This window comes from Lissotriton helveticus, chromosome 4_1, assembly GCF_964261635.1.
Source record: "Lissotriton helveticus chromosome 4_1, aLisHel1.1, whole genome shotgun sequence".
NCBI lineage: Eukaryota > Metazoa > Chordata > Amphibia > Caudata > Salamandridae > Lissotriton > Lissotriton helveticus.
Window position 1 is genome coordinate 77,381,364 of NC_136063.1, and position 21,968 is coordinate 77,403,331.

The window sequence follows — 21,968 nt, forward strand, 5'->3', positions numbered from 1 at the left end:
TGCTGCATCGGTTTCATGTGGCACGGTTTTTTTACAGCATGACACATCTGCCTAAATGCATCAATTTGTAATTTGGTCGCCTCATAGCAAATCTTTTGCACCGCCGCTGCATCACAAAAGTGACCCACAGTGGCGCAAAAGAGGCATACACCTATCATAAATCTGTCCCTAGCATTTTAAATGATTAATTCAGGATGACGATAAGGTGTGGCCTATCCAGAGGTTTGTTTAAGGTGAGGCCTACTCAGGGTTGCAGATCAAAGTTACGCTTGTTGAAGAATACAGAGGAGATAATAGATGTAAAGGCCTACCAATGAAGTAAGTGATGTCCACCTCATTGCGCCAGTCATCATAAATCTATCCCTAAGCTTCTTATCTTGTTAGAGATGAACCGCCATATGTATCATCAAACTATTTTGCATTTCCTAAATAGCGAATTTTAAGGAATAAATAGCGATTCTTTACCATTCCTAATTTGCGATGAGCAAATTGCTAATTGCAAATTACCCATTCATTTCAATGGGCCAGGAGGCCCATAGCAATGAAGGTGCAATTTGCAATTAGCAATTAGCTCATCGCAAATTAGGAATTTTTCCAAGGGTGCAGGGGTGTCTCAAGAACACCCTGCTGCACCCCTGAAAAAGAAATTTGGGGGCATATGGCGCACATACATGGGCGTCATATGGCACCTTTTGTTTTTTGGAAAAAAAGCTTTTTGTAAAGAATTAGCAAATTACCACCAACTAGAAGTTGGTGGTAATTTGCAAATCCTTAAAACCATTTTTTGCATATTTTTTGTTTGATACATTGCATTTAAGGAATCGCAAAGTTTGCAAATCCTTAAGTGCAATCGCAAAATAAGGAATAGCAAATTTTGCTATTCCTTATTTTGCATCAAACTTGTTTGATACATACCATTTGTCTAATTAGCATTCACAAAGGCCGAAATTCGCAGAATTTCGGCCTTTGTGAATGCTAATTAGCTTGATACATATGGCCCCAAGTGAGGCCTGTCTTGCAACATGGTGCATCTTTTGCATCACTGCTGCATCGGTTTCATGTGGCACGGTTTTTTTACAGCATGACACATCTGCCTAAATGCATCCATTTGTAATTTTGTCGCCTCATAGCAAATCTTTTGCACCGCCGCTGCATCACAAAAGTGACGCACAGTGGCGCAAAAGAGGCATACACCTATCATAAATCTGTCCCTAGCATTTTAAATGATTAATTCAGGATGACGATAAGGTGTGGCCTATCCAGAGGTTTGTTTAAGGTGAGGCCTACTCAGGATTGCAGATCAAAGTTACGCTTGATGAAGAATACAGAGGAGATAATACATGTAAAGGCCTACCAATGAAGTAAGTGATGTCCACTTCATTGCGCCAGTCATCATAAATGTATCCCTAAGCTTCTTATCTTGTTAGAGATGAACCGCCATATGTATCATCAAACTATTTTGCATTTCCTAAATAGCGAATTTCAAGGAATAAATAGCGATTCTTTACCATTCCTAATTTGCGATGAGCAAATTGCTAATTGCAAATTACCCATTAATTTCCATGGGCCAGGAGGCCCATAGGAATGCAGGTGCAATTTGCGATTACCAATTAGCTCATCGCAAATTAGGAATTTTTCCAAGGGTGCAGGGGTGTCTCAAGAACACCCTGCTGCACCCCTGAAAAAGAAATTTGGGGGCATATGGCGCACATACATGCCCCAAGGGCATGTATGGGCGTCATATGGCACCTTTTGTTTTTTGGAAAAAAAGCTTTTTGAAAAGAATTCGCAAATTACCACCAACTAGAAGTTGGTGGTAATTTGCAAATCCTTAATGGCATTTTTTGCATATTTTTTGTTTGATACATTGCATTTAAGGAATCGCAAAATTTGCAAATCCTTAAGTGCAATCGCAAAATAAGGAATAGCAAATTTTGCTATTCCTTATTTTGCATCAAACTTGTTTGATACATACCATTTGTCTAATTAGCATTCGCAAAGGCCGAAATTCGCAGAATTTTGGCCTTTGCGAATGCTAATTAGCTTGATACATATGGCCCCAAGTGAGGCCTCTCTTGCAACATGGTGCATCTTTTGCATCACTGCTGCATCGGTTTCATGTGGCCCGTTTTTTTTACAGCATGAGACATCTGCCTAAATGCATCAATTTGTAATTTTGTCGCCTCATAGCAAATCTTTTGCACCGCCGCTGCATCACAAAAGTGACGCACAGTGGCGCAAAAGAGGCATACACCTATCATAAATCTGTCCCTAGCATTTTAAATGATTAATTCAGGATGACGATAAGGTGTGGCCTATCCAGAGGTTTGTTTAAGGTGAGGCCTACTCAGGATTGCAGATCAAAGTTACGCTTGATGAAGAATACAGAGGAGATAATACATGTAAAGGCCTACCAATGAAGTAAGTGATGTCCACTTCATTGCGCCAGTCATCATAAATCTATCCCTAAGCTTCTTATCTTGTTAGAGATGAACCGCCATATGTATCATCAAACTATTTTGCATTTCCTAAATAGCGAATTTTAAGGAATAAATAGCGATTCTTTACCATTCCTAATTTGCAATGAGCAAATTGCTAATTGCAAATTACCCATTCATTTCCATGGGCCAGGAGGCCCATAGGAATGAAGGTGCAATTTGCGATTAGCAATTAGCTCATCGCAAATTAAGAATTTTTCCAAGGGTGCAGGGGTGTCTCAAGAACACCCTGCTGCACCCCTTGAAAAAGAAATTTGGGGGCATATGGCGCACATAAATTTTAAAAACATTCCTTTACCTCAAAAACGGTTTTCAAGTCATAATTTGAAAACACTGCCCATGGGGAAATGACTTAAAATGTCCTTAAGACACATGAAAGTGTTTTTTTAAAGCCTTTGCAACTTTTTTGGGTCACTTTTAACATGGCTATGTAACTCAAACAGTCAAAATCTAAATTTACCATGCACAGGTGGGAGCATATTTACAAGGAATTTGCTCCACGGGGAAAGGTCTTTTAATTTAATATGGGAAAAATAACATCAGAGACACTGAAATGCCTTATAAAGAAGCATACACCATTATGTCCTTGTCATAAATTTTAAAACCATTCCTTTTCCCCAAAAACGATTTTCAAGTCATAATTTGAAAACACTCCACATGGGGAAATGACTTAAAATGTCCTTAAGACACATGAAAGCGTTTTTTGATTGCCTTTGCAGCATGTTTGGGTCACTTTTAACATGGCTATGTAACGCAAACATTCAAAATCTAAATTTGCCATGCACAGGTGGGAGCATATTTACAAGCAATTTGCTCCACAGGGAAAGGTCTTACATTAAAATGGGAAAAATAACATCAGAGACACTCAATTGCCTTATAAAGAAGCATACACCATTATGTCCTTGTCATAAATTTTAAAACCATTCCTTTTCCTCAAAAACGATTTTCAAGTCATAATTTGAAAACACTCCACAGCTCCTATGCACAAAAAAACCCTGTCAGTACTAATACTTCACATTTTCTCCAATTACAATTTCTCAAAGAAACAAAATCTATTTGTAAAACACTTGAGACAAAGCAACATTTGAAAAACACAACTTTCTTCATAATTTTCTCCTTAAAGCACACTATTCTCTATCTAAATTAAAGAAATCTTTTCTCACCTTAGCAAATACTTTGAGTTTCAAAACAGTCTCAGAAACACACCAATTTGTCTTCAGCAGAGCAAAAGGTATGCACTCCAGAGTCTGCAGCTATCAAAAGCACAGAAATGCTGTAATTCTTCACACATATCTCTCATGTCACCCAATCAAAACTCTTCCCTCACTTTTTTCAAATCAAAACCCTTCCCCCCTCTGCCCTCTCTGCTTTTTTTGCATAGCAACCACCTCTTGGAAGACCTCTGGTGTTTGCAAGTTCACACAACAATGTTTCAATTGAACTCTGAACTCTCAGTGCACCTGCATATCCAGTGCATTCTTTCATTTAATGATTTTTTCTTGACCACTCAAAATACATCTTTCAAAGAACTCATCCATGCACCCTAACTTTCTGATTTCAGCAATCAAAATCCACCAATCACTGTTACTGCTTCATTAACACAGAAACTCCACATTTTTTTTCATTTTAAACTCTTATTTTTTTCAACTGCCATTTCATTGCCACACTTCATCTGACTGCAGGAGATCCTTCTCTCACCATGTTTTCTGTCTGGATTGTTGGACATAGTTACATCTATTGGGCTCAGAGGTATGCTGAGAACAGAAATTTACCTAACCTCAATTTACAAGATGTGGAAATTAAGTGGTTTGGCCACAGAGGATTAAAATGTCACCAATTGATACCATTGGTGAAAACCTTTATGCATTTGCCAAAACCTGACCTGTTAATTGTGCACTGTGGAGGTAATGATTTGGGCACTTTGACTGGGGTAGGTCTGGAAATGCTTTTAAAGGACACCTTTGAGCAATTAATGGCACTTTTTCCTCAGACTGCCTTGGTATATTCAAATATATGCCAAAGACAGAAATGGAGGTGGTCAAACCAATTTTGTCCACAAATTGAGAAGTCGAGGAAGCATGTAAACAAATCTGTTTCAGCTTACACGAGAGACCATGGAATGGGCTCCGTGTACAACAATAACTTGCGTTACTACATGCAAGATATCTACAGAGGAGATGGAGTTCACTTCTCAGATGAGGGCAACAGAATTTTCATTCTGAATTTAAGACTGTGCATTGGTACCTACTTATAAGTACCTAAATGTACCATAAACCCAAAAGCTCTTCTCAGAGCTACCCTACATCTGATCACTCACAATTATTATTTTTCTCTAACTTTTTTCACAAATTTTCAACAAAGTACGCTCCTCGGGGCGCTACCCGGTACGCGAACCGGAAGCTAACCTCGCGAAATTTTAAAAAAAAATGTTTTTTTTCGCACATATAAGCCTCCTCAGCCACCCTCAGAAAACCTAGGGGGTCAAGATAAGTCTACCGTGCCCCCTTCTACCCATTCTGAACATTATTTGCCCTCCATCTTGTATCTTAAGTCGACCGAAACACAAAATGGTGGACTCCCGTAACGCTTAAGGTTTGCGTACCGGGGCGCTCGCCAGTTCGCGTACCGGGGCGCTCCCCGGGAAGCGCACCATCAAAAAAGGTGGGAAAGTAATTTACAGAAAAACGACTGGAGACACTCTCACCAAATATAGATTAGCTCATACTACATACCAATCCCTATCATTTTCACAAATTTGATTGAAATTCCATTTAGCCATTTAGCCTGTAGACCTCTCTAAATACCGTGAGGTAAATTACTTCACAAAACACATCTGAAGCGTTGGAATTGACAACCAATTAAAATGTTACTTTCATTTTCTACTTTTTTTACCTGACATTTAATTGGTTATGTACCTGAATATATATAAAAAAAAGAGAGAGAAACACAGCCATTTTGCCTACTACTTCCTGAAGTACATTGCAAGTGCATTTTCACTGACAACTTAAACTTGTTTTTAAAAGGTAAGATGTTATTTTATAAATTTGAAAGGAGAACTATGTTATGCACTTTAAATTAATTTGGGAAAACATTTTCAGATAGTTATATACTGTCCCTCTGTAAGAGTTAGACATTGAGAAAGGCTTGTTTATTATAATTATGGATTGATTTAGGTTTCTGTACTATAATTATGAATTTACTTAGACTTCTTCACAGGCACTTTTTAATAGTACTACTTCACGCCTGAAACCATACAGTGCCCATAGATAACTTCTCTGTTATAAACTCACAAGTACCTGTCTGAACTTAAACCCAACAGTGCCCTATCTCTACTGATAAATTTATTTTTTATGCAAATTACAGCAAGGAAATGGAAGGAGAGCAGATTATTTCCTTCAAAATTGTTCTGGAGAACAACACAGAAAAAGTTATTGAGGACAATGATGACTCAGATTTCATGGATGAATCACGGGACCATGAATTAGTTCAATGTGTAGATGCAGTAGATTCGCTGATTGAAAATGAGGACATTTCCGACAATTTGTTGTTAAATGTTCTGTTAAATTTGGAAAAAGAATCACAAAAATAAATTTATATTTAATAATCAAAAATTGTTCGAGACTTTAATCATTTTTATATGTAATTCATAAACTAGTACCTAATTGATATTAATGTAAAGTCAGACTTATAGTATACTGTGCAACTTTTTTATGTTACATAGTAATTTTGCTCATAGTTACTTCCTTTCTCCAACTATATTATCTCCAATGTGTATTTAACATCTCTTTTTCATCTCCTGCCTCCATGTTCTTTCTGCTTTCCTGACAGACTATGATATGGATTCCATATTCCACAATAACTTCTGAAACAACATGCATGATATCTACAAAGGAGACGGTGTATATTAATTTTTTGACTCTGCATTGGTACCTACATATTGCTACTTAAATTAAAAAAAAACCAAAAAAAACCCAACAAAACGAACAATCAATTAACATACAGTATTTGAAAAGTCTATCATTCTTTTTTCCTTATAGTACGCTGCCCAGTACGCTTCCCGGTTCGCGAACCGGGCGCTCCCCACGCAACTGAACTGAGCGACGCCAATGCTGTAAGAACAAACAGATATTACCAGTAGTATGTAAGGTGCCGTACTTAATTTGAAAAAGAAAACTGGATTAAAGCAATTCTTGATATAACTGGGTGTTTATGAAGAAATTCCCTGTATTATTGAAATGTTGTTCACTGTTGTGACACTATTAGAATTAAGAAATTATGTTGAATGATTCCTCGAGGGACATTTATATCTTGTAATTGATTATACGCAGTTCCAAGGGGAATATTGGGTCGCCCTATTGTATATTAGACTGATACAGAAGTTAGCAGAGATGCATTTCATCGCAAAGGGGAATCTGGGAAATGCGTGTCCTTTTACAGCTGATAGTATCTGTAGACACGACACATGGATGTCGGTGTGAAGAAATCCTTCGCACCGAGGAGGGTCTAAAAATGTTCTACCTCTGAATCTCCATTGACTGGGATGCATAGTCGGCTCCCTTCCATGTTCAATATATATGTTCGGCTTGCTAGACCTGTTGAAACTATTGAAGGTGTGTAGGAAGCTGGCTCTGTATATGCTATACCAAAGTACGGTATAGTGCGCACAGAGTCCAGTGGATCTCCAGAGGTATAGCAGAGGCTAAAGTAGATAATATCTTACTCTCTTTTGTGGTAGTGTGATCTAGTAGTCAGGCTTCTCAGGAGAGTAGTGTTAAGCATTTGTTGGACACACTCAGACAATAGATGATGTCACACACTCAAAGACTGAATCCAGACCAAGTGTTTGTATAAAAAGTTGTTATATTGTGTTTTTTATTTCTAGAACCAAGGTATACTTAGTAGCAGGTAAGTGACACTTCTCATACAATGTTACTGTTAGCAATACAGTGAATACTGGATTCGTAGGAACATTCAGATTACTTTTTCAATGCAGATTACATTCCTAACACAGTTTGCCGAACACAGGATATTGTAAGCTGGTTAACTCTTGTGCAAGCAAACACTCCACGATTCAGCCCTATGGAAAAACCAAAGTGTTAAGCTACAGGTGAGGAAAACGGTTTTGGAAGTGGAGTTTTGGGTGTGGAACCAATGTTCCCCAGGTCTCAGGATGGTGGCACTCAACGTGCACCACCAGCGGCACTGCGTCGGCTTGGAGCAGAGCGCAGAATGCCAATGTTAGGCAATGGGGCCAGGGGCACAGTGGTTGTGGGCTACTCACAAGCAGGCCACTCAGTCTTTGGAGCCAAACTCCTAGGGTTAAGGTTAGAGCAAAGTGGGTCCCAGGTCTGCACCAAAGTCCGCACTACCACGGCACAGGGGCGGCTGGGTGCAGGGTGCTTATGAGGTTTGGGGAGCTCATTGCAATCCTATGGACGTTGCTGGCTTTCCATTTTGTCTGCATGCTCAGCCCAGGAAGTTTTCTGGGCAGAATCACCAGCTGGGCTGGTAAGTTTAAGTTGGAGAGCTCAGGGACGTAGGTGCAATTCAGGTCCTCTATCAAACGGCGCAGGGCAGCCGGATGCAATGCTGCCTTTTGAGGCCAGGTTTCAACTTACCGGTACCTCGCTAGGCAACAGGTGCAGTTGTGGTTTCATTTGTCTGGGGTTTTTTTTTGTCCTCGGCAGACTCACAGTCTTTCTTTGGAGTTTCTTCTGAACACCGCTGCTATTGACAGGAGATCGGGTCTTTGTTAAAGGCAGTCATTCCTCCCAGGGGTTCTGGAAGTCGCTGGCTGCAGAACAAGTTGACTTTTGGTGCAGGGTGTCTGGAAACTGCAGACTGGCCAATTGAGCTGGGTGCCAAGTCAGTTCTTCTCTACGGTCCCCTCCGCTGTGCGGCTTCTTTTGTCCTTCTTCATCGTGGGTTCAAGGAATCTGAGGAGGCAGAGTTCAGGGTCGCCCCTAAATACTATATTTAGGGGCATAACAGGGGTGTGCAGGTTTGAACCAATAGGTCCCTTCCTTGGGGTGAGTACACCACTGTTAGACCTGGCATCTTTTGTCATGTTTTCCTTTTTGGCTTTCTGACCCCTTGTTTATTTGGTATGTTGGAGTTCGTAATGCTTAGTGTCTCTGCACACTTTCTCACTGCTGTTCAGTGGTAAAGTGCAAGTGCTCCTCCTGTAAATTGTGTTTCCATGTTTGACTTATTTGATTTACTACTAAGTCTCTAGTACAGTGCTCTGTGTTTGCCCAGACCTGTAAATCAAATGCTGCTGGTGGGCCTGCAGCACTGTTTATGCCACCCACACATGCAACTTTATATAGGGTCCGCAGACTTGCCACTGCAGTTTCTGCACTCAGTTTTTACTGCCATGTCCAGCTGGTAAGTACCCTCACTTGCTGAGCCCCAACCTTCCCTTTTCTTACATGTAAGGCACCCCCCAGGTTGGCCCAAGGTACACCCATGGGCATGGTGCAGTGTTTGTGAAAGGTAGGACATACCCTGGTGTGTGTGACATGTCCTCATAGTGAAATACTGCCTATTTCGTTTATCAGTATTGAAAGTCTATATTTTCCATAAGCTAACATGGGAGTTGCTTTACAAGTATAACTATCTTTTGGGACAAGATGGTGGAATAGAATGTAGACTCTCTGAACTCAGAATTTAATATCACATCTTTTTAAGGAAATATTTTATAAATTGTGTGATTGAAAATGAATCTTTTATAACTTAGGCATTTTCTCATGTAACCATTCTTTGTGCCTCTGCTGGTTTGTGTATTAACCTGTGTTCCCTCCAAGGTGCTCGCTTGCGCACACAGCCTTCACCATGCGCTCAGAATGAATCTGAAAGCACGCAGATCGCTCTCGGCATTAGGAAGGAGAGAGCCTGCCTACTGTTAGCAGATCGTCTTTTAGAAAGACGATCAGTGTGAAAGGCAGTGTCTCTTTTGATGCTGAGAAGGGTAAAGTGAAGGGGTTTGGAGGTGTCTGACCCCTGTGGTGGTAAAAAGCTGCACGCCAGCCTGGGCCTGCAGAGCACACAAGATGGGGGTGAGGGCGGGAGGGGGGCTTTAGAGTGACTGAGCAGGCATTTTTCACTTACACAGCCTGTTTTCCTCTACTAATAGCCTAGGGGTGTGAGCCGCACAGAGGGGCTTTTGCCAGGTCTGCCTTCTGCCACATCTGCTTGTTATAGAGCACAAAATGTCCTGTTTTTAGAAAACCTTAAAAGTGACAGAGCTGTAATCTGACCGTGTTTGTTCACAGGGCTGTTGTCAATAAGGAGCTGCAGTTAGGTTCACAACCTTCCAAGGGGAAAAATACCAGCCATTTTTAAGGATCTGCAAGGGCATGGTACTAAAAAGAACTGTAAACAAAATTGAATGTACTCCTTAGTAACATGACTTTTCTGCCTTTATTTATCTAAATTATGTCTAAGGCATTGTTAACTCTGCTCTGGAACACCCTTAAAAATGGTTTCTATTTATATTTCCTGTTTGAAGTTGTACAGAGAAGGGCAAAAAATAATGGCTTTAAGTGATTGTGCTTATTTTTGTACCGTCGGGACATTACAATACCAGTGGTAGATAACCAACCAGGTGGCTACCCTTGCTGCAGTCCATTATGCATCCTGTACGCTGAAAGTACTTCACCCGGAAGTTATATGGTGCTGTATTTATGAAGCCTACCCAAACCTGACGAGGTACTGAAGCACTTAGATGCCACTGAGGAATATAAACAGCTTCACTAAATGGGACCGACTGAGCAAAGTGTTAATGTAGCCCCTGGCGAGGACCACTGGAATTATGAGGCAGGAGAGGGCCAAATTATGCGGCAGGGTTGACTAAATTATGCGTCACAAAAAGGCCCATTTTGCGGCCTACTGCTGCACAGTTAGTGATAGTATTACCTCATTATTTTGTCTCTTTTACATTTGTTAACACTGTTTGGACATAAGTTGCACCTCATTAGTAGCGGTTTAATACTCACGTGTAGCAATAAGCAACAAAACTTTCCTTAGATGACGGAGGGTAATGGTTCCTCTTATGACATTGGGACTATACACGAGAGCGAGGGAAAGGAGTTAGTCTCTTTTTATTTTTTTTTTAGGTTCTGGCTTTAGGGTTATTATCTGGACAACTCTTTGCCTCAAATAACCAATAATGCTCAGTTGTTACTATTATTGCTATCATCCTGAGATCCTGCTTACTTATTTGTGTTCAATTAGAGCCGGCAAAACATGTTTCTTGTTTGAGTTTTTCCAGCATGTCGAACCCAAAACAAATACCAAGCATTTCATCTGTGTTGCATTTGAAATTCCTGTTTATTTTTCATGTTTGCAGAGCTTTAACAGTGGAAAGTAATGTTATGGATTAAACTGAGGCTCCTAAATTATACTGATTATGTAACTGTACCCCAAATCAATAAAGTCTATTGGAATGAAAGTGACAGAAAGGTGACCATTTAACTTCCACTGCAAGTAACACATGCTGTTGAATTTTTAGCATCTTTTGAACTGTTTGAACTTGTAACTCATTTTTTATATTAAAATATGTGATTATGCATCAGATGATGGACAGTGACAAATGTGACAAATCCATGATTATGCATCAAAAGCTGGCATAGCACAATCCCATAATTCCAGTGGCCCTGCCCTTGACTCAGAGGTCAGTGGACAGCATCCGGTACAGAGAGCAGGCTATGCAGGTTGCCCTGCTAGCAGCTGATGAGATTGTAACTTAAAACAGGCGACAACCTAAATCAGGCACTGGCAGCGCTCTCCTGTCTTACGTTACTCGCTGCCGCCCCTCCAAACCCCTCCTCTGAATGCAGACCATCTTTGTAGCCATGAAAATGGTACTCGCTCTGTTTTTTAACTGTATATCTTTATATTGTTAACTTCTGAGGAAGCAAACAGTAATTTATTCAAAACATTTTTGAGTTTTAAAAGATTTTTATTGATGCCAAGTTATTCCACATACAGCATGATGCCTAAATCCCAGGCGGACCGGCAATGCAAGGTGAGAATATATATAGCAGAAGGGGCAGGGGAGAAGGTACACAGCAAGCCGCCTACAACCACAACGGGCCGGCCGCGTCAGGTGGGCAAGCACTGTAAATGGCATCAGAAAAAAGGTCTCGAACATTCATGATCTGAAAAACAAACAACAACTGAAGAGTTCCACTGCTCACCAATTTTAGCAGCGTAGAATGTCCACAGTCAAAAGATCCTTTCAGATAGGTACGCTCATACATGGTGTGTCCCAAACCTCATAGCCCCGTGTTTGTTGGAATGACCTGGCCTGTGTGATGACTCCCCGCGTCAGTTGTCATCCCCACCCTATGTGTTAGCCCCTTCAATGCGTGAGTCAGTAGTCTCGTCTGCTGTTGTGGTGTGCTCCAGGAGGTAATTCTGGAGAGGCCCCCAAATATCCCGCGGGTTAGAGGAGGGTGGTAAGAGTTACGTGTAGGTACGAAGCTGTTCTTGACAATATATAAGGTCTTGCAGCCAGTCCTTAAATTTAGGAGCTCTTCCTCTGCCCCACTTACAGGCAATTCGTCGTTTAGTTTCAGAGTATTGACAAGGAAACATATCGTCCTACCTTAGCGGGCAGCGGTTCAGTATATCCCAGGAGTGCGGTGAGGGGTCCTCCCATACGTGTATCCCCATCATTTGGTCTAAGGCAAGTGTAACTTCCCCCCAGTAACGGCTGATAGGTGGGCAGTCCCAGGCCAAGTGTCTGAACTGCGCTCCCCTTTCTCCACATCGGTTACAGTGGTCATTTTCACACAGGGGTAGATGATGTAGGCACGCAGGCGTATAGTATACCCGGTGTATGTATTTGTAGTGTATAATATGCAATCTGCTACTGGCGGAGACTTCCCTGGTCTGGCGATGGCAGAAGGACCATTGCTCTTCAGTGAGGGGGTGTCCTAGCTCACTTTCTCATATATTCTTCGCTAGGGGAGGATCTCAGTCGAATTCCTGTTGGGTGTAGCGATATAGGAGTGACACCACATGCGTGGGGGGGTTGCTGCAAAAGAGCGTGGAGGGGGATAATAGTAGAAGGTTCCTGTGGGAAGCATGAGGTGAGGGTTTTCATGTCTTGCCTGAGCCTAATATAGTAAAACCGATTTAGCGGGGTGGGGGAGGAGGCACCGAAGAATTAGACACTAGTGCAGAACTTACCTTTTACATAGAGTTGTCCCCAGGTAGGTCTGGATGGCATGAGCAGCAGGCGGCGACAGCCCCCTTTTTGTGTGACTGGGAGATCACGTCTCCCCTGGAGGGGTAGTAGAGGGGAATAGATTAGGTAACTGTGAGTTTGACGAGCCAGATCCTGCCAGGTCCCAGTAGTGCTTTGAACAGTGTTGGAGGCCAGATGCCTCGGGACCGCAGGAGTGCTCAGATATGCTGAACGTGGTGTGGGGGTCATGTATCCATCCTTTATTGCCAGGTGAGGCATGTAAGGGGGTGGGGTTCATCCAGTAGGCTGCAAAGTGAGCCTGAGCAGATATGTAATAAAGTTCTAGATCAGGTATCTCAAATCCTCCAGCAGCAAAGGGTCGTGTGAGGATGTCCCACCTCAGCCTGGCTTGTTTTCCTCCCCAGACCAGTCGAATCATTTGGGTTTAATATATTTTAAAAAAATGATGCATGAGGGATGTTCATGAAAAGATAGAGTAATTTGGGTAGCACTACAATTTTATTCAGGGAGGCTCTGCCAGTCATGGAGAGGGTTGTCGCAATCCATTTGTCAACTTTTTCTATGAGGAGATCAAGTGCTCGTCCAAAGTTGGAGAGCATCAGCTCGTCTCGGTTCCTGGAAATGACTATTCCGAGGTACTTAAGTGTATCCCCACAACATGTGAGTGGATAGTCTGTCTCGAAGCGTGCAGTGGAGTCAGTGAGAGGGAATATTTGGGATTTCTTCCGGTTGATGTTAATTCCAGAGAGATGACCAAATAGAATGAGGAATCTTAGAATGGGGTTCAGGCTTTCGTCTGGGTTGGGTAAATATAGGGTGAGGTAGTCCACGTAGAGTGAGATTAAGATTTGTCTGTCAGGGTAGATCAGCGCACAGTCTCGGATATGTTTTCGAACGTTGGGCGCCAGGGGCTCAATCGCTAAGGCGAGGAGTAGAGGCGAGAGGGGACACCTCTGGCGGGTGCCTCTGGCTATTGGGAAGGGGGAGGATTGGACCCCGTTGACCATGACTATCGCCTGTAGGCCAGTGTAAAGTAAGTCTTTCCAGGCCAGGAAAGGAGCGGGGAATCCCATGCGTTGCAATACAAATGCAAGGTGGTCCCATTCGAATGAATTGAATGCCTTGGTAGCGTCGAGGAATATTGCAGCAGCGTTCATGTCCAGCTCAATGTCCTGGAGGACTGCAAACAAAGTGCATAAATTGTAATGCGTGCCTCTGTTGGGTACGAATCCCGACTGGTCTGGAAGTACTAGTACAGTCATGAGGGGGCTGATGCGGTTGGCGATTAATTTTGCAAATATTTTCGCGTTGACATTCATTAATGAGAGGGGTCTGTATGAGTCACAGTGCAAGGTCGACTTGCCTGGTTTGGGTAGGGAAACTATGCGCGCCTCTGCATTGATGGGGGAAGTATGCCCGCTTCGCGAGCTTCCTCAAAGACATGTTGCAGTAGGGGGATGAGTAAGTGCCGGAATGTCTTATAAAATTCTGCCGGTAGGCCGTCCGGCCCCGGGGCCTTGCCTGATTGCAATTGCATTATGGCAGATATGATCCTTTCATCCTCATGATGCGCAAGAAGAAAGTCCCTCTGTCCATTCCCCAGCCAGGGTATTGCGGTGTCCTCAAAGAAAGAGGGGAAATTTACCGGGTGGGTTCTATGTATCTTGTACAGTGTTTTGTAGAAGCTGCGGAAAGCCCCCACGATCTCAGCAGTGATCCTGTTCACCTGGCCGTCCTCACCTTCAATTTCAAGGACCATATTAGAAAAGCATGGGGGGGCGAGTCAGGGATGCGAGCACCTTTCCTGGTCTGTCGCACTATCCATATCTACGCGCATGATGGTATTTCCCTCTAAACTTACATTCGCTCTCAGATGTTTCCTTATATTCAGTAAGTAAGCTTCTCAGGCGAGCTTGTAGTTAAGGAGTGGGGGCTTCCCGCATTCTGTTTTCCATTTGTTTGAGTTCTGCTTCACGCTTGCGAAGCGTGGAGCAAATAGCCCTTAGAATTCTCCCGCTTTTTGCAATGCAGATTACGCGATTGGTGACCTTGAATGCCTCCCATATCGTGGAGTATTGTTCGACCGAGCCTTCATTACGTGGGAAGAAGTCAGTTATTTCTTCTTCTAGTCCTGTTTGAATACTGGGTCTAGTAGGTTTTGTGGGTTCAGACGCCAGGATATAATAATAATAATAATAACTGAAGCTTAGACAGCACCTGGTTACACTAGCCAGTGTGTCCCCGCACTAGTAACTTGCCCACCAGATTCCATACTATTGTGCCCTCCCCCAACAGAATCTCCTAAAGCCTATCCCCTGGGGAATAAGTACATTTTCAAATCTTTACGGAAAACCACCTCTTAGGTTTCCACACGGAACCTAAGAGGAAGGCTATTCCAAAGACGGGCAGCCTGGAACCGAAAGGACTTCCCCCCATTCTCACTCTTCTGATTTTCGGAACCTGCTCTAAACCTGCCCCCTGGGATCGCAATTGACGATTCGGGTGTATGGAGTTAAGAGGTTGAGAAGATAGCGGGGTCCTTTCCCCTGTGTAATCCGATGACTTACACAGAGGGATTTAAATTGGACCCGCTCCCTAACTGGCAGCCAGTGAAGCGTCTCCAGAGCTTTTTTTTAGGCTGCTCTCTTTGGAAGCATCAACACCAGACGGGCGGCGGTGTTCTGGAAACGCTGCAATCTTTGGAGACAGCTTACATTCGCTCCCAGATAGAGGACATTCCCATAGTCCAGCATTGAAGTAACCAAGGCATGGACTATGGATTTCCTAGCTGTTACAGGGAGTAAGTCCAAAGTTGTTCTGATGCCACGTAGGATACCAAAGCACATGCCAGCAACGCGCCTTGTGTGATAGTCGAATGACATTTTGAAATCAATCCAAATCCCCAGATTTTGTACTTGTTCATTGGGTACAGGGAGAGGCCCCAGCGTCTAGGGCCACCATGCTGAGGTCCAGACTGAAGGCGCCTTACCCACAATCCGCACCTCAGTTTTATCGCCATTTAATCTGAGGCAATTGCTGGCCATCCAGCCTGCAAGTTCTTGAAGACAGGATCCAAAATTACTGGCAACATTCTCAGCAGATTGTGCTAAGGCCACAACCAGCTGCGTATCATTGGCGTAAGTCACCACTTCCACCCCATATTGCTCAGTGATTGCAGCCACAGGCGCCACGTAAAGATTGAAAATAGTCTGGCTTAAACTGGAGCCCTGAGGGACACCTTGGTTCAGGCTAATAGCTTTTGACCTAAAGGGCCCTTGAGCAACCTGAAAGCTGCGATCTTGAAGGAATGATTCCAGCCAGTCCTACACCTTCCCAGTTACTCCACCCTTCCTAAGACACTGCAGCAAGGTGTGATGAGCCACAGTGTCAAACGCGGCACTGAGATCTAAAAGAATCAGTGCCACAGAATTACCCTCATCCACGTGGCTCCGAATAGTCTCCGTGGAGAAAAGCAAAGCTGACTTCGTAGAGTGGAGAGCACGGAAGCCAGATTGCGAAGGGTGAAGCAACTTATGGGCTTCAATGTGGGTTGTTAGTTGTTGATTAACTATCTTTTCCGCAATTTTCGCAAAATATGGGAGGAGTGAAATGGGACGCAGATTACTTAACTGAGCTATCCTAATCTGTGGCTTCTTTTTCAGAGGAAGGACCACAGCTTCCTTCCAGGATTTCGGCACTGTGCCTAGGCTGAAAGAGAGCTCAAGTAGATGCCTAATATAAGGCTCTAGAGTCTCGCTATTTCCTCTCAAAATTTTAGCCGGTGCGGGGTCCTTAGGTGAACCAAATTTCACACTACTGGCTAACTTACTTAGCATACCATCATCAGGAACCTTAAACATCTGCAGGCATTCAGACTCTACTAACCCACCACTTGACGCCTCCTCTCTGCTAGACCCGTCCCTGGCTGCCGCAGGGCAGGTAGAGTAATTGTCCTTCACCTTAGTGGCAAAGAACTCTGCTATCTGATTACAAGATGCAGCAGATCCCACCTCCGGTACCTTTGTGGTAGATAGTGAGGATATCTCTTTATACACTCAGAACAATTCTTTAGCTGAGCAGTCCACTTTATCAATCCTGTCTGCAAAGTACGAGGAGCGTGTTTTCCTAATTAGGGCGTGGTAGTTTTTGAGACTGGACTTATATTCAGACCCGTGAATAGGCAAGTATTTGATTCTCCAGCGTCTCTCAAGACGCTTGCATGCTGTCTTAGCTTACCTCAGGTCAGCATTGAACCAAGGGGCAGTTTTTATCCGCCTCACGGAACCTGTACTAGACCGAGGCGCCGTGCTGTCCAGAGCACTCAAAATGCGCTGGTCCAAAGCCTCACAGGCTAAATCTAACTCCCGCCCAAGCTCCTCCGGAGGACCGCCCTGCACCAGTGCAGCATGAAACCTCTCAGAAGAAAAATTAGCCCATTTTCTCTGAACCCTCTTGTAGGAGAGTACGGTCTGCTTTCCTATGGTCACCCCAATTTTTGCTTTTTGCTTCACTGGTTTTCGACTTAATGTGGCTGTGGGCCTGCTAATCAGACCCACAGCCTTCTGTTCTCTCTCTAAATTCACATACATGTACTTTAGGCACATCACCAATTGGGTATTGGATCACCTTATGAGCCCCTGTACAGTGTACTATAGGTACCCAGGGCATAGGTGCATCACAGGCCTACCAGCGGCTGCAGCATATCTTTTGCCACCCCTGGCTGGCCATCTAAACAGACACAACTGGCTGATCACTCAGCTGGGGCAAGGTTGTGTAATCACCCATTGCTTAGATATAGTATACCTATGTCTAAACCTATATCTGGACACATATGCACCTATAAGTCACTCCTATGGCAGGCCTTAACAATCCTGGAGGCAGAGTGCTTGGTTTTATGTGAGATGGTGCTCTAGCATGAGCTGAGCCTGTCTGCAGCTTTCGGAACCATATCCTTATAGCTGTTCCAAGGTATTGCCATACCATATACTCTTAAGTGCATTATAATCCTCGCGGTTATTGCTAACTTTGGTCTGGCTTTATCAAAACATGTTGTGTAAGGTGTCATACACTTTGGAATACTACCCCCTCACCAGTTCTGGCGACGGGGGTAGCATTCCACCCTTCTAGAGGGAGAAGACATGTTACTTTACTTAACCGCATCGCTGCTAGAGCGATTCCGCTGCTGTGCTGGACAGCAATAAAAACCGGTGTGGTCATGACGAGCTCAGCTCGTCATGAGCACAGGATAACTGTACTGCATGACGAGCTGAGCTCGTCATGAGCATGGAAGGGGTTAAACGCGGTTAAATCTAACCAGAGCCACAGCATCACAAAATGGATGCTGCTGCCACAGACACAGGTCTGGCCTCCTGCTGCTGACCGAAACTCCAGCAGGGAAGGCCTGGACAAAAGGTTTCCTGTCACAGGGAGGTGTTACACCACCCCAGACAGGGGATAGTGGATTGAGGCAGGCAGGGTGAGTGAAACTAGACACTGCCTGGGGGGCAGAAGGCTCCCTCATGCATAGCCCAGTTCAAACCGGTGCTGGGGCACTCCAGCCCCAGCTCTGGCGTGAAACTGGACAAAGGGAAAGGGGTGTAACAACCCCCTTCCCGGGTCCCACCCATAGGAGGGACCTAGCAGGTTATCCAGCTCCTTGATTTGGAATAAAGGTAGGAGCTGTGCCCATAGACTTTAGATAATCCTGACTGAAACTTTGAAACGAAACTCTGGACCCTTCGACATCCCACTCGACGTGGAAGACTGAAGAATCTCCCTTGTGGTCAAGGAGTGACCACCCTGTGCAAACAGGCACCATCCAGTGCCCAACCGTTTGCTTTGTTGCAGCTCCAGCCGGAGCTCAAGCGACAGAGATCAACAAGAACCGGACTCCCAGACATCCAACAGCCCGATCCAAGGCCAGAGCAAAGCTGAGACCCGTGGAGGCGACATGAGACGTGGGACCGGTCATCTTGAAAAGACTGCGAAGTGCTGACCGTGCAGCTCCTGAGGCATCCTCAAAGCTGTGCATTGGGGTTTGAGAAGCCCCAGCCCCGAGCAGCTCGTGCACCGAAGATCACCCCTTCACACTCACCGAGTGCTGAGTGGGGCTCTTTTGCATTTTCCTGCTCGACACGTCTGTCCGGTCACTTGCCCGTTGGCTAGTGACCTCTACGACGATGATTCTTTGAAACTACTCTGCTAGTCTGGTTGCCCCAGACTGGCCCTCGCTCCCTGAGAAAAAGGGAGAGGTCACCTACTTGGTGGACCTTGGCACCCCTAGGAGCCCCCACAGGGTGGTCCATGTCAATAGATTGAAAGCATACGTGGACAGGGCAGACATGTGCTTGCCCATGGCAACAGATGGGGACCAGGAGGAATAGATTGACCCTCTGGGGGGGGGGTTATGTAGGAGAGTAGGGTCTGCTTTCCTATGGTCACCCCAATTTTTGTTTTTTGCTTCACTGGTTTTCAACTTAATGTGGCTGTGGGCCTGCTAATCAGACCCACAGCCTGCTGTTCGCTCTCTAAATTCACATACATGTACTTTAGGTACATCACCAATTGGGTATTGGATCACCTTATGAGCCCCTGTACAGTGTACTGTAGGTACCCATGGCATAGGTGCATCACAGGCCTACAAGGGGCTGCAGCATATCTTTTGCCACCCCTGGCTGGCCATCTAAACAGACACAACTGGCTGATCACTCAGCTGGGGCAAGGTTGTGTAATCATCCCTTGCTTAGATATAGTATACCTGTGTCTAAACCTATATCTGGACACATATGCACCTACAAGTCACTCCTATGGCAGGCCTTAACAATCCTGGAGGCAGAGTGCTTGGTTTTATGTGAGATGGTGCTCTAGCATGAGCTGAGCCTGTCTGCAGCTTTCGGAACCATTTCCTTATATCTGTTCCATATGCTCTTAAGTGCATTATAATCCTCGCGGTTATTGCTAACTTTGGTTTGGCTTTATCAAAACATGTCGTGTAAGGTGTCATACACTTTGGAATACTACCCCCTCGCCAGTTCTGGCGACGGGGGTAGCATTCCACCCTTCTAGAGGGAGAAGACATGTTACTTTACTTAAACGCGGTTAAATCTAACCAGAGCCTCAGCATCACAAAATGGATGCTGCTGCCACAGACAAGGGTCTGGCCTCCAGCTGCTGACCAAAACTTCGGCAGGGAAGGCCTGGACCAAAGGTTTCCTGTCACAGGGAGGTGTTACACCACCCCAGACAGGAGATAGTGGATTGAGGCAGGCACTGCCTCGGGGGCACAAGGCTCCTCATGCATAGCCCTGATCGAACCGGTGCTGGGGCACTCCAGCCCCAGCTCTGGCGCAAAACTGGACAAAGGGAAAGGGGTGTAATAGGAGGGACCTAGCAGGTTATCCAGACCCTTGATTTGGAATAAAGGTAGGAGCTGTGCCCATAGACTTTAGATAATCCTGACTGAAACTTTGAAACAAAACTCTGGACCCTTCGACATCCCACTAGACGTGGAAGACTGAAGAATCTCCCTTGTGGTCAAGGAGTGACCACCCTGTGCAAACAGGCACCATCCAGCGCCCAATGGTTTGCTTTGTTGCAGCTCCAGCCGGAGCTCGAGCGACAGAGATCGACAAGAACCGGACTCCCAGACATCCAACACCCCGATCCACAGCCACAGCAAAGCTGAGACACGTGGAGGCGACGTGAGACGTGGGACTGGCCATCTTGAAAAGACTGCGAAATGCTAACCGCGCAGCTCCTGAGGCATCCTCGAAGCTGTGCATTAGGGTTTGAGATGCCCCAGCCCCGAGCAGCTCGTGCACCGAAGATCACCCCTCCACACTCACCGAGTGCTGCGTGGGGCCCTTTTGCATTTTCCTGCTCAACGCATCTGTCCGGTCACTTGGCCATTGGCTAGTGGCCTCTACGACGACGATTCTTTGAAACTACTCTGCTAGTCTGGTTGCTCCAGACTGGCCCTCGCTCCCCTGAAAAGGAGCAACCTCTCTGACCTTGCTGGTTCAAGTAAGAAGCGATCTTCAATTCCTGCGTGGGTTGCATTTGCCAAGGCCTGTTGACTCTGATCCGGAAGCCGACACCGCCGACAGCGAGAGTCTTTGTGGGACAGCTCGTGATCCACTCCTGGTCATCCTTGATGCCCCAGAGTCCACGTGGCAGCAGAGACAAGCTTCTCAACAACCACCTGATTCCGCCAGACATCGCCTGGTTCCTTCCTGGTTCCATCCTGGTCACTGGCTTGTGACCCAGACTCTGTCTCCTCTGCTTTCAGGTACTCTACATCTTCGATCCACTCTTGGATCTTCATCTCCAGGCTCCATAGATCTACACGACGAAACCCGACACACTTTGGCACTTTTGCACCCGCTTCCTGTGGGTGAGGTAACGATACAACACCGGTGCTCCTGTAGTGGTTTACACCTCTAGTGTCCTAGTTTTAAGTGGCTAAGTTCTAGTCCAGTCGGAAGACTTCCAAAGCAGTAACTTTGTAACTTTTACGCACCATTGACTTTGCATTGGTGCATGCGTGTGCTTTTAGCGCTGCACCCGAATCCCGCGGGCTACTTCCGTCCTAACTACAGTTAGTCCAGTGTAGTCCCAGCGATTCCCAAGGCCCTAGGCCTTACCATTGTTCGTAAAGCGGTTCTTATACCACTTATTTAATATATGGTTTGAGTGGCCACCGGGCCTATCCATCATTGTGAACTTTTTGTATGTTTAACTGTGCTTTTGTTTAAACGCTTGTGCCTCTGCACTCATAAAGAGTACAGAGGATTATTCTAGTAATAAATACATATATTTTATAATATATAACTTGTGTGGTGTCCTTTCGTTTGATATTACAGGATTGCATATGGTAAAACAGCTGGCTTCACATGCCCTCTTGAGTTAAGCCTAAGACTGCTTAGTCCATTCTACCCCTAGGATAGCTTGTCTATAAGGTTGACTTTACAACCACCACCATAAGGGTTGTTTGGACTGATACAAGCTGCTCACTAGAATAGTGAACATCATACATCAGGCCAACTTCTCACACCTCTTAGTCCCTACATGCACCAGTATTTTCTCAACAGTGCAGGTAACTTGAAAAGGAATCAAAAAGTGATCCGTCCAGATAATGGGTACAGGGGGTTCAATTTCAAAAGCTTCCCAGTTACTAAAAATTGGATCCAAAAGATGTCCCAGCCTGTGTGTGGGAAGCTCAGATTTTAGACCCAGTTGTAGAATTAACAGCTCTT

The 21,968-nt window shown here is 44.7% G+C and overlaps 1 protein-coding gene across 1 annotated transcript in view; it reads left to right on the forward strand.

The window, feature by feature from the left end:
- Positions 1–21,968, forward strand: part of LOC144827878 (uncharacterized) — a 256,770-nt gene that overhangs the window by 93,398 nt on the left and 141,404 nt on the right. The window contains 2 exon segments of the mRNA XM_078686043.1: positions 7,381–7,403; positions 10,849–10,865. Of these exon segments, the coding sequence (XP_078542169.1) occupies positions 7,381–7,403; positions 10,849–10,865 (40 nt within the window).